At 41.5% G+C, this 15,306-nt stretch overlaps 1 protein-coding gene across 1 annotated transcript; it reads right to left on the bottom strand.

The window, feature by feature from the left end:
• Positions 1-241: 241 nt before the first annotated feature.
• LOC145771229 (contactin-associated protein-like 4) lies at positions 242-14,199 on the bottom strand. The gene is made up of 6 exons (XM_082582962.1): positions 13,990-14,199; positions 13,605-13,683; positions 13,106-13,243; positions 12,130-12,281; positions 859-997; positions 242-451 (listed from the first exon to the last, which is right to left on the bottom strand). The coding sequence occupies exons 1-6, from the start codon at positions 14,197-14,199 to the stop codon at positions 261-263; spliced, it is 909 nt and encodes a 302-aa protein (XP_082439088.1). The 3' UTR covers positions 242-260.
• Positions 14,200-15,306: the final 1,107 nt, after the last annotated feature.

Below are 15,306 nucleotides of genomic sequence, written 5' to 3'. Positions count from 1 at the left end.
GATTTCGAGTAATGGGTAGTACCAAATTTAAGTCATAAGTAGAGTAGACAACCGGAAACAGACATTGCCGTCGGCTGCAGCGTGGGTCAGGTGTACGTCGGAAGGCGTACACCGATGCATAGCGCTCAAATCCGCTTTCCCGCAATGCAGGATAAAGATAATAAGACAAAACAAACGAAAGTGATAGAGGTTTCAAACAAGCTTTCGTTGTCCGAGGATAAAGATTTATAGGTCGATGCGTGGTATTCTTCACTGAAAGACTATAGATTTCGTCCTGAGCACACTAGAGGGCCAAGAGTATGCCAACCTCTTTCATTCGTGTCACCTGAATCGCCAAACTGCAATTCAGTCACCGGCAGTGTGTCTTTATCCGTCAAATCTCCTTCGTCTGAAGTCTCTGGTAAGCTATTACGATCGCAATTACACAGCCGAGGTGTATCAACACATGTTCCTGGAATACAAAGAATCGTGACTAAATACACTTAGGATAATCTGCTGAGACCAATAGGCTTAGGCTACTTCATTTTATTAGCAATTAAGCATTATTAAACCAAAAAGTATGGTAGGCCTAGGCCTACGCATAATGCAATGAAAAAATGCAAAGCTTGTAGGCTACATACTTTTCGTGTATGCCTGTGGGCTAATTCTCCACAAAATTTTTACCTTTTATCGGCTACTTAGCTATTGAGTTTTTTTTTTTTTAGCAGCAAAATCTTTGTAAAATGTGAAAAATGGCAAAACTATGTTGACCCCATTTTTATCAACCTTTTATAGTCTACCTAGCCTACTAAGTTAGCTGTAGCGCATTAGGATGTGGAATGCGTCACCTAGGAGTCTAATTATTTCCGCCTACCGTACCAGTTTCGCCACAAGCGCAATAGCCTCGTCTTCTGCTAACTGCTCCTCCCCAATAGCTTTGTCGTTCTCCTTGACGTGAAATCCATGCATTTGCTATCTGTCCTGACTTGTGGTTGAATAACACCCCTTGGCATCGAAGCTGCAATAAATGATAGAACAGAATCTTATAAGGATTCGTTTTCTTGATCGTGTAATTAAGCTTAGCATAGGCTACACGACACATTGGCTTAATACAGCTACCAATAAATAATGTGGCCATCACACACAGTAACCAACGGTTACGTTGTTCGATTACGTGTAAGCAGGGCGGTTGTAAGGATGGGCCTGGTGGCAATGGGATGATTGGGTACAAAATTAAAACACTTCTAAGAAAAATGCAATAAATTATAATATTAACGGCCCCTTGAAAAGGTTACTATGGCCCCTAAGATTATCTCGGGTCCGAAAATAGGCTATTCCCTGGACCCCCCCATCAACGCTACGACGTCTAGATTTTTCTCAAAATAGTGCAGCCTGATCAACACTTTCGCAATAGATGTTGGTCGTTTGTTTTCACAAAATGGAGCTTCTACACTAGCCTAGGCCTACTATAATAATTTAACATAGAATTAAAAACAAAAATGAAGCTCGGCTAATGAAGTTTGACCAAAAATAAGCTTACCGTAGCTTATTAGGCTACAGAGAAGACCTATCTAGCTATTACTTTCATAAGATCCTACCCCCGACGAAGAAGTTTGACATACGTATAGGCCTGCTGCTCAAGCAAAAGCCGCTTTTCAGCAAATGAAATCAATATTGTAGTTACAACAAGTAGCCACATATCTTTTTCAACTAGATGCAGCATATTAGTCTAAAGTGTTAGCTTAGGCTACATTTATGTAGGCTACGGTAATTTTTAAAAATAATTCAGAAACCTGGTTTGGTTTGATTTTGAATCTTTATCCTCGGACTGACGAACCCTTAATTGGTTATTCCTGGTAGTTTCGCATAATTGGAGGCTTTTTGACACAGGGCCGGTTAGCGAGATTGACAAAGTGAAGTTTCCGATTATTGATGTGTTGTTGCAGAAAAATTATTACATCCACTGGGTGCCGCTAACTAGAGAGCAGTTCTGAAATGCGTTGCCCAAGCGCACACCCCGAGAGTCGAACAAGCGCCGCGTGATCTTGAGTGGCGCGCTTAGCCACTGAGGTATAGGGCGGACAATTAACAAAAGAATGACTAAAGGAACAAATAGGTTTGTATTCCGGAAAATGCAGAGAATTTCTATCCTAGACTGCCAGAAAAACCTACCAAAATGTTTTAAATGAAATTAATCAAACAAAGAATTTACTGAAAAATATCAGAGAAAATCAACGTGAATTTTTAGAACATGCATGTGTTGTGTAAAAAAAAATCGGAAGTTCTTTCTCTCGCAGATGAAACTGATAGAAAACTCGCCCAATTCAGACAAAGATTTACTTAATTAAAACCAACCAACAAACAAAACCAACACCAATAGGCTATACAGTTATGCACACAGCAAAAGACAGTAGGGCAAAGGCAGGTTAGTTGATACAATTTTCACATTTAGTGAGATTTTACTAAAACTGTTGGATATAGAAACACCATTTATGGTGCTAAAGAAACTTCGTTTGTTGGGCTAACTTCCCCCAAGTTTAGTCTGTTTGATGTCACCGGTTACCAGTTCAGACTCATTCAAACATACATCTCCAGTTTGTACCAGTATTGATACACCTATGAGGTTAGTTGATACATGGAACTTCTAGTTGATACGATCAAAATACGCCTCATTGATACTTCTTCTTCGTCGTATGAGCTGTTCTTCGGGACTATATGTTTGGGCATGATGTCATCAGCCACTCTACAGTCTCGTCATCCAGGGTCTTCAGTCCAAGCGTTCCATGTGGTGGTTGATGGATTGGGCAGTCATGGACGACATGATCTACTGTCTGGTCTGTGGCGCCACACTCGCATCCCGGTGAGGGAGCCAGGCCCCATCTGCACATGTCTGAACGAAAGCGACCGACGCCGGTTCGTAGGCGGTTAAGCCGGACCCACGCAAGTCTTGCGAGGGACATTCCCGGAGGGTGGGGATCGACGTCGGGTAGGAAATCATGGAGTCGGGAGGTGTTGTTTTGCCACTCCATGTTCCATGTGTAGTTCGTCCAGTGTGCCGCACTTATTCCAAGATCTTCAACGTTGTTCAGAAGCTGTTGTGCGGCGGGCACAAATGGGCGTCTTGATTTCAGTCGCTGCTGTCCTCCAGGTAGGCGCTGGAGTGCACTGTGGAGGAGGTGGTCGGGGTCCAGTGCGCGACGAGCAAGGGAAATCATGGCTCCTTTACGGCGAAGCTCAGCAGGTTGGATGCCTGCAAGGATGGGAAGGCAGTCCGTTGGAGTGGGACGCAGGCATCCAGTCACAGTGCGTAGTGCGTCATTGATGGCGGTGTCAATGTGGCGGGTGTGAGAGCTGCGGCACCACACTGGTGCGCAGTACTCAGCGGTAGAATGGACGAGGGCCAAGGTAGCTGTGCGAAGGGTTTTCGCATCAGCTCCCCAGCCGGAACCCGCCAGCCGCCTCAAAAGTGCAACGCGCGCCGATAGTTTTTTGCGCAGTGACTCCAGGTGTCGTCGGTACGTGAGTGACCTGTCCAGGGTTACGCCGAGGTAGGTGGGTTCGGCGCAGTAGGGGAGGTGTTCGTCATCGGTGGTAATGTTGATCTCACGTTTTGCTTCCTTGTTGTTTAGATGGAAGGCCGCCGACACTGTCTTTGCCTTGCTGAGCTGTAGCTTCCATTTCTGGAGATATGTTGATATAGTTGACATGTCCTGGCTTAGGTTCCTCTCCATTGACTGCCAGTCTCCGGCTGGATGCAGGAGAGCCAGATCGTCTGCGTAGGCATACTTCCTGGAGATGGTGTCAGGCAGGTCATAGATGTAAGTGTTAAAGAGGAGGGGGGCCAGGACAGAGCCCTGTGGGACGCCGTTCCTGAGTCGACGTAGTCTACTTCGTCGGCCGCTACCGGTGGAAAGAGTAAAGCTGCGGTTTTGCACAAGTTCCATAATCATATGGACCATGTGCCTGTCAGGAAGGAGACGAAGTAGTTTGCAGGTAAGGCCGCTGTGCCATACAGTGTCGTAGGCAGCCGTGAGATCGACAAACACGGCGCCAGCCTTCTTTTTTGCCGAGAAGCTGTCCTCGATGTCTTGGGTCATCAGAGTGACCTGGTCTACAGTTGATCTACCGTGGCGAAAGCCGGCTTGTTCCCGAGGGAGCTGAGGATCTATAATCGGTTCGACACGGGCGTAGATAAGTCTTTCGAGTATCTTGAAGGGGATACAGAGCAGAGAGATGGGACGGTAGCTCTTTGGATCCCCTGGGGGCTTCTTCGGCTTTGGGACTGCAACCACTAGGGCTCTTCTCCAGATTCTTGGGATGCGCAGGTGACGCAAGCAGCAGGAAAGGAAGTCTTTTAACCAGGACCTCATAGAGGGGGCAGCTTGGAGTATTAGTTCCGGGCATAGGTGGTCAAGGCCCGGGGATTTGCCTGGCTTTAGGTGCTGGAGGGCGGAGGCAAATTCTTCTGGGGTAAACTCACCAGAGATGTTGCCCTCGACAGGTGTTGGGACCTTCCAGAGGTCCGTCATTTCCTTGAGAACGGACTTGTCTGATTCACGGTCTCTCGTTCTGTGCACTCCATTTTTCACAAGTTGTGAGGCGATGGCATTTGCTGAAATGGGGCATTGGCGACGAGAGGCACGTGATCTGCCAGTGAGGTTGTTGAGTGTACTCCATGCTGTGCGGCTGGAGTGCGTGAAGTCGATTGAGTCTATGGCTTCTGTCCAGCGCTTCTTCCTCTTTGAATCCAATCTTGCCAGCAGGGCTGTTGCTGAGTTGGTGGTGGCGGTGCCCTGGGGGGAACGGAGGAAGTCGCGGTAGAGCCTGTCGCACTCCACATCCCAGCAAGGTATGTAGTTTTTCCGTCGACCTCGCGGGATGGAGTCTTTTGCCGCAGATATGATTGCATCACAGAAGTCCTGGTAGGCTTCATCCACTTTGATGGTGTGTGGGGATGGGAGGTACTGCGTAGCTTCGTTTGTGAGTAAGCTGTAGTATTCCCAATCGGCCTTTCTGAAGTTCCATCGCTTGACAGGCTTGCTCGGAATAGGTGTGGCAAGCAAGGGGGCCGTGATTAGCGAGGGTCGGTGTTGAGACCTTGGGAACTTCTCTAGCACACGTCTGTCCGGCTGGCGATCATCGGGGTCATCACTTGCGAAAGCCAGGTCTGGGTTCGTGCCAGTGTTCCAACGACCGGAGTGGAAGCTCGGTACGCCCTTAGGATCGTATAAGAGGGCGAGGTTGTTGTTGGTTGCCCAAGCGGCCAGACTTTCTCCGTCGTTGTTGATGGAGTTGTAGCCCCAGTCAGTGTGGTGGCAGTTAAAATCGCCAGCGTAGAGGCTGGGGTGTGGGAACACTGGGATGGCTGTTGATGTTATCCGCGAAGGTGGAGGCTTGTAGACATTGACGATGTTGTAGCCTGCTACATCTACACAAAGCCACTCGATCTCCGATTGAGCTTGGGATTGGTCAACCAAGGACCAGCTCAGCCGGTCATGGACAAACGTGGCGAGGCCGTGTTTCCTGCTGCAGGTTGCGCCTGCGAGTGTGAAGTTGGTTATTACCAACTTATCCACAGATGTACAGTGAGTCTCCTGGAGGAGGATGATGAGGGCTTGATGCTTGGTGGCCAGGTGCTCGATGATGTTGAGCTTGCTGGCCGTGATGCCCTCGGTGTTCAGCTGCAGTACGGTGGGTCGTCGGTACTTTTCGACAGTTCGAGCACTGCCGTGCCCTGAAAAGGGCATTTCCCTACCCACCCTGCACTGAACAGTCTCATTAGCTCTTGTTTGACAAGTTTCGTTTCGCATACGTATTTTGTATAATTTCGTATATTACTGACGGGGGGGACCACGTGAAGGTACTTGTCTTCCTCCCCTTGATACTGAGAATTGATACTGAGAATATAATATACTTTATAGGCTACTTTTGAAATTTATACTCAAACTACTGTAATGTAGATAGTAGAACCATATTGCCAGGTCAGAGTTAACCAAAATCCATGACAGTGCTGCAGTCTTATAGTGTTATCTAGTGTAAAATGTGATAAAGATATTTTACATCCGGATGTTCTTCCTAACGCCAACCTGTTATACAGATTTGGAAATTGACATAATTGTCAATTCTTATGACAGCCAGGGTTTACGTAGGCCTACAACGTACAGTAAGAGAGTCTTTAGTTGATCTGTAGCATCCAGTGGCGTAGCCAAGGAGGGGGGAGGTTTGGGGGGTACAACCCCCTTTGGCACTCGTGTGACGTCACGATATTGAGAATGATGCTTTCAGTCTCTATGTCTCTAAAACAAAGTTTGCCTAACTTTAAACGAAACTGCATCAAAAGAGCGAGTTTTACCAATACCAAACATTCAAATATCTCAGCCAGGAATTAACAAGAAAACATAGAGACAGCTTTATTACCAAAAATGCCCAAGAAAACATGATCTTATCTTTTTGCTATGCCACCGGACAGCACCATTTTACAGGAATATTTATACCCACGTCTTTGTTGAAAATGCTCTCAAAATGCACCAAATTCAAAGTAATTTTTTCAAATTTTCTGAGGGAGGCCCTCCAGACCCCCGCCGCTGGGTGTCACCTTTGGCGAAGACGCCGTCGGGCTTCGCCCACCGGCCGTCAAAACCCCCTCTTTTCAAAATTCCTGGCTACGCCACTGCATCGATCAGTTTTCTTTTATAAAACTGGGGCATGTTGTCAAAGAGGCCTTATTAATTCTGTGATGTTGTCAAGTTCACAGGTTCTGCAGCTTCATTTACACACATCTTAAAGGGGTATTAAAGGAAAAACCTGACTTGGCGATTTTCCACGTTCTTTGTGTTTAACATGCTACCATAAAACGATTTTCAATAAAATTTTGCCCCATTGCGGTCTGACCACCATTGTGCGCGTGCTTTTGTCAGAGCTTTCAAAACGAGATTGGCCTGAGCAACGAAGCGTGCGACTGTAAAGAACGTCATAAAGTCTACGTCATAAAGTCTAGCAATCAACCGATCACGCAATAATTGTTACTGCGGGCGATTTGACTGTAGGCTATGTATGTATTTACATCAAAACAGCACATTTTAACATCAAAACAGCAGACAGTTTGCTCAAAACATCAGATTGGTAACGTGGCTTTTGTTATTGCTGGACTTTATGACGTATTCTTGAGCTGTGTTTGCACGTTTTGGTCATTTTGAAAAAAATGAAAATAAATGAAACACTGGACTTTGGGCCTTGCCAGCGCCATTGAAAACAAATTTTTTTGGGTAATTGTTTTTGAAATGTATTCTTGAATGTTCAGTTTACTCATTTTAATGCTTAATTCCGGTTTGAAATTTTCATTTAGTATGCCTTTAAAAGTTCAACAACTAATTCCAAACCAATTTACAGAGTTTCACATGTAGGCCTATTTTACCTGAAAATATGGTTGAAATATTGCAGGTTACTGAATGTATGAATGCAGGTTAGTTGATACAGTGTATCAACTAGCCTGGGCTAAAATGTATCAACTAACCTTTTCCTTACTTTTATCAAAAATGTGTCTGCCATCAATCTAACTAAGTTGGTTAAAATGATTTGATACATGCAATGATACTATACACCTATATACTGCCTGTCGCCAATAAGTTAATCTTTTACCGTTTTTCAAACACTCAAGAATTAACTGAATTGTAAATTTGAAAAAATTTACAAAAAAACTCAATTTTTGAACATTTCGCATTATTTTACAAACTTGAAATTGGATAACAGCGAAATCATCATGTCACCACTCAATCATTATTCTTCACCAGTTGGTTGTTATTCGCAATTCAAAAGTTGTACTGAAGAGAGCTAAATGCTCGAAATCCGGATATACAATAAATTCATGTTGTGTATGAATTGGAATTAAAGCGAATTGAAGTTCATTTGGTCCTTTGTCTCCATTCATAGAATTTGAGCATACGCTGACGACGTCCCCCTCTAGACGTGTGTAAAGCACACTGTCCCGTATGCTAAGTGAAGTCAAGCGAGGAACCTGTACGGTGACCCACGGCTGTCCTAAACGGCATTAGAAATTCTCGCAAACCCGCTCGCATTCCCTGTCTGCGAGGCAATTGGACAAAGGACGCCTCAAGTCGCTTTTCCTAATGGCTAAGAAGAGCAAGAAGTCGAAAAAAAGGAATCAACAATCTTTGTCGTCCTTGGCCGTACAAAGGGACAACGGTAGTAGCGCAAATTGTTGTTCTTGTAATTTCTTGTTTAAGGTAACTTTCAGTGGACTGGATACGCCTCCTAGCTCTTATCGTCTTTCTCGAGGTTTGCTATGTGCATTAAATTACAGTTTATACTGGTCCGCAAAGACGTTAAACTAGCGTAATGAAATTCCACGTCGATATTGTTAACGCAAGTTTCTCCACGTGTTAATTTTATTCGTAGGCCTTTATCCATTGTTCGTTCAACCGTTTCGCCACTGTCCAAATTGTTTGCTCCACGTTGGCAGTGATTGACGTTGGTTTTGCAATGCCATCGCTGTCAACGTGGAACCTTTTTCGTTATAAATACCAGTTCATTTGTAGTGTTGTTATTCGCAATTCAAAAGTTGTACTGAAGAGAGCTAAATGCTCGAAATCCGGATATACAACAAATTCATGTTGTGTATGAATTGGAATTAAAAGCGAATTGAAGTTCATCTGGTCCTTTGTTTCCATTCATAGAATTTGAGCATACGCTGACGACGACGACCAGTTGGTGGCGGTATTTGTACAAAATCCGTTTTCTGGAATCCGTTTTTAGTGGTGTATCAACTAACCTGCCCTTGCCCTAAATCTTGGAAATTTTTCATACAAGAGGAGGTCAGTGCCTGGAATCAAGTCCGAAAACGAAAGAAGAAGAATCCACTTTTTAAGCGGTAGGGTGGCGCAGCAGATAAGGCGTCGTTTTCATACCACGTAATCCTGGTTTGGCTCCGCCTTCAATTGGTTGTTAAAATACACCGCACACCTTTACCCAGGGTGTAATCTTGTAAGTTAGTGCCCAAAGCTTAGTATAATGAGTACCGGTATATCATCCTCTTCCGATGCTCAGATGAAGTAGGCTCAGGGTTGGGACTATTGATTACGAATCGATATTCGATAGCGTTATTCTTTACTTTGTCACTATCGAATCCGTGTTTTCTTTTCTTTTTCAAATAAGTATCGATTAGCTGCTATTCTTTACTTTTTTGTGTGTTGAATCCGATATTCAATATTCGGTAGTTTTCTGTAAAGTTTACAAATAAACAACGTAAAATATTAACCGAATTCCACAATTTTATTAGGCAGAGTTTGAAATTCTATTGAAAGGAGAAGCAAATTTTTTTTTGCGGGGAAACCCTGGTTGATCGTTGGTTGGTCGATTTAAACTGTGTTTGTGACTCTTCTCAGAAGGATTATTATTGCATGACTGCATCTAAAATTATGTTTTGTTACTCCTAGTCCTTTGAGTGGGAAGTATTATTTACTTCTTTGAATTTTTTTCAACTTGTTACTGCCTTGAGCATTCAGAAAAAGTGGTGGAATAATTGTTTTTTTTCACAATATCGATTACTATATTCTTTATTCTTTACTTTATTTTCTAGTATCGAAATCGGTTAATTACTTTTTTTGGCACTATCGAATATCGGAATATTCTTTACTTTTTCACTATCGACTCCCATCCCTGAGTAGGCTATGGGACTAACCTTTTACCCTACTCTGTATACTGTTATAACCAGTGATGGGCATTATCGGCGATAATTTATCGGCGATAATTATCGGCGATAAATTTTTATCGCTTATCTTTATCGCTCAATTATTTTTTCAGTTATTGTTTATCGTTATCGCCAAAGGCAATATTTGATTATCGCCGATAATTAATCGCCGATAAATTTTATTTCGGATCAACACACAAGTGGAAAAACCATAAAAAGTAATATTTTTACTAGCCACCTAGTTAATGAAACTAAAATTAAAACCAGTTCTTCTTCAGTGCCTGAAGTGTATGTGCACAGGTCGTTATCAGGGGTGGGGGCACGCCCCTCTGCAGCGACGGCCCTGACAACACAATAATTTTTAGAGTTGCAAATTGCAATGCAATGAAATGCATGCAACAAGTCTCTTGTTGTTTTGCTGCAATGGGCAATCGCGAGTGAATTTTACAATTATAATGTAAGCGCATAGGCGACACAACCTCCTTTGAAGCGAAGCGAAAGAAATTGGCAAGTGGTTTGTGAAAGTGTCGCAATACGAGGCCGCTTTTACATCGGAAACATGGTCTTTCGCGCCACCTCACGATCAACCATTTCATTCTTGTGTTTTCTTTTTTCGTTGGAAGTGTTAGTTTTTAGTAATTGTCGTAAAAAAATAAAATCCCTCTCGTCAAAACATGAAACTTACTGTTTTAAGCACATTAAATCTTTAGATGAGTAGATTAACTAAAATTGCAAGAACTTGCCTTGAGACGTGCGGTTACGTCACAAACTCAGTTTAAAAAACAAAATTCACACACAATAACAACACAAGATCGGTTATAGACTATAAGATCGATTTTTTCTAGCTTGGCGATATAACTTTAATCCAAAAATAATAACCAAATTTGTAAGTGCCATTTAACTTAAAAAGTTAACCCATTTGTGCCAAAAGTGAAAGTACTTAAAAACATTTTCGGAAAATATAAATATTGCATAATTATGACCTAAAGAACATAGCCTATCACAATTATTTTTTTCCTAATTGTGTTTGTACTTTTTGAGAAAAAAAGTGTCCTCCTATATAAGACGCTAGGCAAATCCGTTATCAAATTTCACAAGTTTCTTGTGCGTAATGCGCGTTATTACATTTTACTTATCGCTCAAAGTGATAAATGGGAAATGTCTTGTTCATGTCTTGTCATGTCATTATTGTCATCGAGCATTTTATTAAAATGAAAGTTCAAAAAATATGAAGATGAAAATTAGCAAAGTAACACAATATCACTGAAACAAGTCATTGCGAAATATGATATTGCTTGAAGCATTTGACATGCAGACCGACATCACATTTTTTGCATCTTGTAGTAGTTTTTGCATGACAATAGGCGCATCGAGTTGTGTGGTAAAATTATGCTAAATACAGTATAACCTTTCTCATTTACCTATATGACCTTAAGATTACTGATACGCTTAAGATTACTGATAAATTTTCAAGCATTTTGCGTTTTTTGGAATTTTTTCAATTATTGCTGACTTTGCTGTAAACACCCCTTTAAGCAGAAAGCAAAATACAAAGTTTGGAATTTTTTATGGTATTTTCATTTGATTTAATTATTTTTCCTACTGCACGTAAGCGGCAGTGTAACTCAATTGATAAAAGCATCCAACTGGTATTTGAAGGTTTTTTTTTTGTTTTTTTTTATTATCTTTATCTTGCATTGCGGGAAAGCGGACTTGAGCGCTATGCATCGGTGTACGCCTTCCGACGTACACCTGACCCACGCTGCAGCCGACTGCAATGTCTGTTTCCGGTTGTCTACTCTACTTATGACTTAAATTTGGTACTACCCGGGTGGCTGGAGTCGAACATGCAGGCTCTCGACTGCGAGCCCAACGCGCTAACCATTTGGCCACTGCTGCCTGGTAGTGGCCGATGACTTGGTATGACTTATAAGCACGACTTATAAGCACGACTTATAAGCACGACTTATAAGCACGGTGCACGATGACTTATAAGCACGGCGGTTACCTCAGTGGTTTGATTCTGGATCAAGAGGTTGAAGATTCGATACCTACTCCCGCTGTTGCGATTCTATTCATGCATAACTTACAAAAAGTTTTGTCCCTTTACAGCATATTATGTTCGATTTTCGTCATGTTGATGAAAACAGTTCGTGTTGCATGGGATGGGGCAGCGCTAATCAAGAAAAAAAATTATCGTTATCGGACATTATCGGCGATAATTTATCGCTTATCGTTATCGCTTAACTTTTTTTGATTTATCGTTTATCGTTATCGCTTTAGGCATTTTTCGTTTATCGATTATCGTTATCGCTTAACTGAAAAATGAGTTATCGCGCCCAACACTGGTTATAACTCTGAAACGTAAAATACTGGTCCGATTAGGCCAGAGTCTTCTAATTGAAAGCACTCCATTTCTACGTCAACAAAAATCAGTTTCTTACTTTTATGAATTGTCGGCAATTTGTTGATAGATTCATCGCAGCCACAATCTGCTTTAAGGATGCGTTGTATTTGATTTTCCGCTTGTAACAAAAATTAGGCTCGCAAGAGGCAGTTTTTATTTCTTGGAGGGAGTCATGGTTGAATATGGTTTCTAAATAGAAAGTAACATTTGAAGTAGGCTATAATCGGATATGATCTAGGCTATGATCGGTTGGAAAATTCAATGTTGACTGGGATGGTGCAAGGCAAACGAACAAAAGGACGACAAAAAATGAAATATTTTGACAATATCAAGCAAATTACAGGAATAAAAAGCATGCCGGAAACACTAATAAAAACAAAAGACAGAACAAAATGGAGGCAGTTCATAAGGGAGATCACAGCTGATCAGACATGATCATTCTGTTGAAGAAGAAGAATGATCGGATATATAGTGAGGGTGCTTGTTCAAGGTAAAAATAAGCTAGTCGTTGGCTTGGACGCCTTTTTTTCAAGAAGTGAATTTTCCCAATATAGGCAAGATAACCTGCATCGTTAGTGCTCATACTCAATTAAGTAGGCTAACTTCCGCGAACAAAGGTATCTGTAAAAACTAAAAAAGGTAAGCCCTTTTCAAAAAGCCCTCCTCATCTATTAACTGTTAGGCTATGGATACCAGATCTAGGGTATGTCTTACAGACTCTTCAGCTATGATTGCTATTGCAAAGGAAGCAGTGCAAAGTAACATCTACCTTCGTCTTATTTTGATTCCATTCTGATGGAACCGCTCAGAAACAAGGAAATACAACAAGTACGGTAACAAAGTAGGCTAGTGTAATTGGCTGTTATACATGCCGTAGCTTAGTCTTGAGTTGTGGTCAAAGTGGTGAGCCTATGGGTATATTTTACAAATATACATGTGTAGTCCAGCCATGCCGAATAGGCCTACCTTCAAAGTTATAGGTACAGTAGGCCTAAACATTTTTTCTAACTTACGTGGCCGCCCGGCTGCATTAAACTTGCAATACACAAAGAATGGTTGTATGAGACCCGGAAAAGGAGAAATCAAATACTGTCCGGAATTTCCCTCTTTTTCGGTGATGAAGTCACAAGTTCGTGGTAAAGTGTGTTTTTCTATAAAAAGCGTTATTTCATTTGGACGATGGTATAAACACGTATTCCATAGAAAGTCAAAATACGATTGGACATTACTGCCACAAAACATCATGACACAACAAAGGAGCCTAGCTTATAGAACAATAATGAAGTAGCCATGATCTTACTCATAACGTAAATTGAACAGGCTATGATTGGTTGCGAATGCTTCGGAATATAGGCTACAGTAGGCCAATGGAGAGTTTTTTGTCCCAGGATTCCATCTTTTCATCTACAGAAAGTTGCTTGATATGTGACTTAATAATGCTATTATGTAAAGTGATAGGTTTAATAGCATTGTTCAGTACGCCTATTGCAAGAAGTGGCTTAGGCTGCTGACCTTGTAGCACTTGTTTCAAAAGTCTGACTTCTCTTTTCAAGGAATCCAGTTCAGAATTATCAGGCACCCCGCTTTCTCCCTGAGCAGCAACAAAACTATAAGAATGAGCCAACAAATATGACAAGGTGCTTTATTTTTTCAATTGGTTGCTAAACCAAACCCTGTTCATAAGCTATCTGTTGAATGGTTAAATGTCATGACAAGACCAGCAAAATAATACATTTAACTCTTAGCAACAATACATAAATCATAGCCGTCGTTATTATCACGAGCTCGGGAAGAATGCAGTGGCGACTTGCTTGTTGACAAGACGCTTTCAACACGCGATCTCACTGCCGTTCTATGACGTCACAATGACTATAATGGGACTCCAAAAGCATCTTACCTGGCTTCCTTTGTCACCTTTTGCTCCAGGAGCACCAGATTTTCCAGGACGACCTTGTTGGAGATTTACAGATTTGAGTGGGGGTCCAACTGGAACAGAATCTTGTCCATAAATGTAGTTGATGGTGGTTTGGCCAGTACAAGTATCTTCATCATTTTGACTACTTATCAGTGGACTTAAGAAGCATAAAACTACGGCAAGCTGCCTCATGTTGGATCTCATTGCAAACTTAGGATCCTTCCTCCTGCACAAAATAAAGCCAGATGTTAGTGTGATGTAATATCATAACATCATTGTCCTTTTTCCCAATTCAAAATAAGCTGTTTTGAAGTAAAGTAACAGTGGTCCTATACTGGATACTAAGTATCGAGATGACAAAATGTTCTCATGGTACTAAGCCTTTTGGCACTAAGGAGAATTGCGAAAATTACCTTTTGTAAAGTTACAACCCGGTTTGTATAATTGGAAGTCCAACTCCTTGTCCGCTGCGTCATCCTACAGCGAATGGCGCAGCGGACAGCGAGTAGTCTTGTGGAGTAGCATTAAATAATTACTCATGTACATCACTAGTTCGTGTGACTGTGCAAGAAGATATCGTCCTGCATCGAACTATCAAATATGTGGATACGCTACTTATCCAATGCTTTCAGTGAATTTCCTTTTAATTTGCAGTTGTATGAAATAGCATAAATATAGGCAATACGAATACAGAATATGACTGATGGAATTTTTTTTTTTAGTTTTTTGACAAGACATCGAAATAAAGGGGGTTGTCATTAAATAAAGGTGGTTGTCATTTTCAAGATCTTGTGTCATGCTTATTGCTTAGCCTACAATCCTTCGAAAAAGTTAAGGGCTGTTGCAAATGTAGGTTATACTGAGTGTGTTATTTTAAAATTCCTCTGTCATAGACATTCCACGTTATATTTTAACATTGCTTTATTTTATGGTTCGTCATTTAACAGACCGGATGTCAGATAATCTTCGTACAATTAGGAGTGTTAATGTGAATTCAAATTGTCTGAGTATTGTATTTTAGTTAAATCAACTTTTGGATACGTTTTATACAAGGTCGACGTTTTAACTCAATGGTTATACAACTTTACGTTTGAACTGTCAATTATAAAATTAAGTTTTTATCGTTTTTCTTCGGATACAACCTGGTTGCATTTAACGTAAATACTCATTGCCAGGCTAAAGCTTTTGATTGACTTTTTTTATTTTTTATTTTATTTATATCACAGAAACATAAAGCTGAACAACGTGAATGAGTTTAACAAATTTTCTATTTTTGTTCAAGCGAAAAAATATGTTGAC

Source organism: Aplidium turbinatum, chromosome 5 (genome assembly GCF_918807975.1).
Source record: "Aplidium turbinatum chromosome 5, kaAplTurb1.1, whole genome shotgun sequence".
NCBI lineage: Eukaryota > Metazoa > Chordata > Ascidiacea > Aplousobranchia > Polyclinidae > Aplidium > Aplidium turbinatum.
Note: the sequence above shows the minus strand (reverse complement) of the source record. Positions and strands in the feature narration are given on the sequence as shown.

What these genes read in the sequence shown, in the direction of transcription:
- LOC145771229 (XM_082582962.1), bottom strand. Translation starts at nt 14,199, where the DNA reads ATGAGGCAGCTTGCCGTAGTTTTATGCTTCTTAAGTCCACTGATAAGT. An exon ending in ATTGCCGACAATTCATAAAA is followed by an intron (nt 998 to 12,129) that starts GTAAGAAACTGA and finishes CATTTATTGCAG; the next exon opens with CTTCGATGCCAAGGGGTGTT. An exon ending in TTGCGCTTGTGGCGAAACTG is followed by an intron (nt 452 to 858) that starts GTACGGTAGGCG and finishes TTTGTATTCCAG; the next exon opens with GAACATGTGTTGATACACCT.